A 1,753-nucleotide genomic window follows, 5' to 3' on the forward strand; every position below is an offset into this window, starting at 1 on the left:
TTCAATTATCTTTGTTTTTATTTTTTTTTATTATCTCCTAAAAATGTAGCATAAATCAAGGGAAGTCATCTTCATTAGAATTCATTCATTGCATTCAATTAATAGCTATTTTAAAGTACTTGCTATGTGTCAAACATTGTTTTGAGGCACTGGGGATTCTGCAGTGAAGAAAATAAAGTTCTTATCTGGTTGAAGAACAAATGTTATCTCTATCATATAATGATGAAGTGTTATGAATAAAATAATATTTATTAGTATGCTATATTATGTAGATAATATAAAATAAAAGTTATAAATTTCTTAGTTTCGCAAAGAATATAAAAAGTACCTCTTTTATTTACTCTAAGACATATCATTTTTCTTACTTTTTAAACTAAGGAAATTGAAATTGTTTTATTACTTACCCCAATATTAAACATTCCTGTAAAATACTCCATATTTGCTTGAATAAACCAAATGTTGCTTAGACCTAGTTCATCACTTCTCTTCTTAGCACGGATTAATGATAATTCCTTGTTTTCTATTAATGTAACCTAGATTTCACCCAGGAAACAAAGTATATTTAGAAACATAATTCAGACATCAGGGCAAAGTATTATTACTGAATTTCATAGTCTTAATAATCTATACAAATAATAGAGAAATATGCAAATTATCTGTTACGTCGTAACATCACAACCAGATCAGCAGGCTACATCTTCACCCTCTGCTCAGGCAGCTGCAAGGCCCGGGGTAGGATAGGATACCATAGGAGGGGATAAGAAAGGAGAGGGAGAGGAAGGCAGGCCTGTATGCGGACAGGCCGAGAGGAGAAACAGAAATACAGAAAGGGAACAAGACAAAGATGCAGGAATGGAAAAGGGAAGAAAACTGCAGGGCTGCACGTGGGAGAGGGTGGCGACTGCGGGGAAGGGGGGGGAGCAGGTGTGCTCAGTGAGGGGTAGGGCGGGAGCCCCACCCAGATGTGGGAGGACGGTGGCCCCCGGTACAGGCCGATGGCGGGGAGGCGCCCACGGGTCTGGGACAGAGTGGTGGGTGGTCCAAGACCTTCTGGGTGGAGGCGCTCCTGCTTCACAGTAGCAGCAGTGCCCGTGCCACGCGGGCTTCGGCCACCCTCACTGGGCTGGGCATCCCGGGCAGGAAATGGGAGCAGGACGGAGGCAGGGAGGCCGGGGAAGGGGGGGGGGCAGCAAACACCTGGCCAAAGCTGAGCCCTGGGCTGGGGGTTAATGCCCCCCCCAATGGAAACTTTAAGAAGGGAAGGAGGGAAGGAAGAACTTTATAAAGGAGTCAGTAAGAGCAGAGTTAAAGAAGGAAAGAGGATGTATGAGTGGACTGTAGGAGCTATAATGAAAATCAAGTATAGTTGTGTACTGGGGACAGATTTTAAAAGTAAGAGTCAGAAAAGAAAAAAGATAAATGATAGTGAATAATTAGGCAGGTAGATAGATAGATAGGTAGATATTAAAACAGTGAAAGTAAGTAGAGAAGAATGTATGGGAAAGGTAGGCTGAGAGAGAAAGAGGGAGGGAAGAAAAGTTTTAAAGGGGACCCAGTAGAGCTTAAAAGGAGAATGGGAAGAAGGAAGAAATGGGGAGGGAGCAAAGCAGGTCTGAGGGAGGAAGTGAAGAAAAAATTAAGGTGGGAAGGAAGGGAAAGGGGAGGGAGAGGAGGGGGTAATGATAAAGGAAAGAAGGAATGTGGGGAGGGAGGCAGGGTAGGAGAAAGATGGGAAGAAGGATGATGAACAGAA

The 1,753-nt window shown here is 42.7% G+C and overlaps 1 protein-coding gene across 1 annotated transcript in view; it reads right to left on the minus strand.

Moving 5' to 3' along the window:
- The window catches only part of GSTCD (glutathione S-transferase C-terminal domain containing), a 138,652-nt gene that overhangs the window by 27,999 nt on the left and 108,900 nt on the right, over positions 1–1,753 (minus strand). Inside the window, 2 exon segments of the mRNA XM_006096597.3 lie at positions 405–533; positions 704–718. Coding sequence (XP_006096659.1) covers positions 405–533; positions 704–718 — 144 coding nt within the window.

This window comes from Myotis lucifugus, unplaced genomic scaffold (assembly GCF_000147115.1).
Source record: "Myotis lucifugus unplaced genomic scaffold, Myoluc2.0 scaffold_182, whole genome shotgun sequence".
In the NCBI taxonomy this organism is placed as follows: domain Eukaryota; kingdom Metazoa; phylum Chordata; class Mammalia; order Chiroptera; family Vespertilionidae; genus Myotis; species Myotis lucifugus.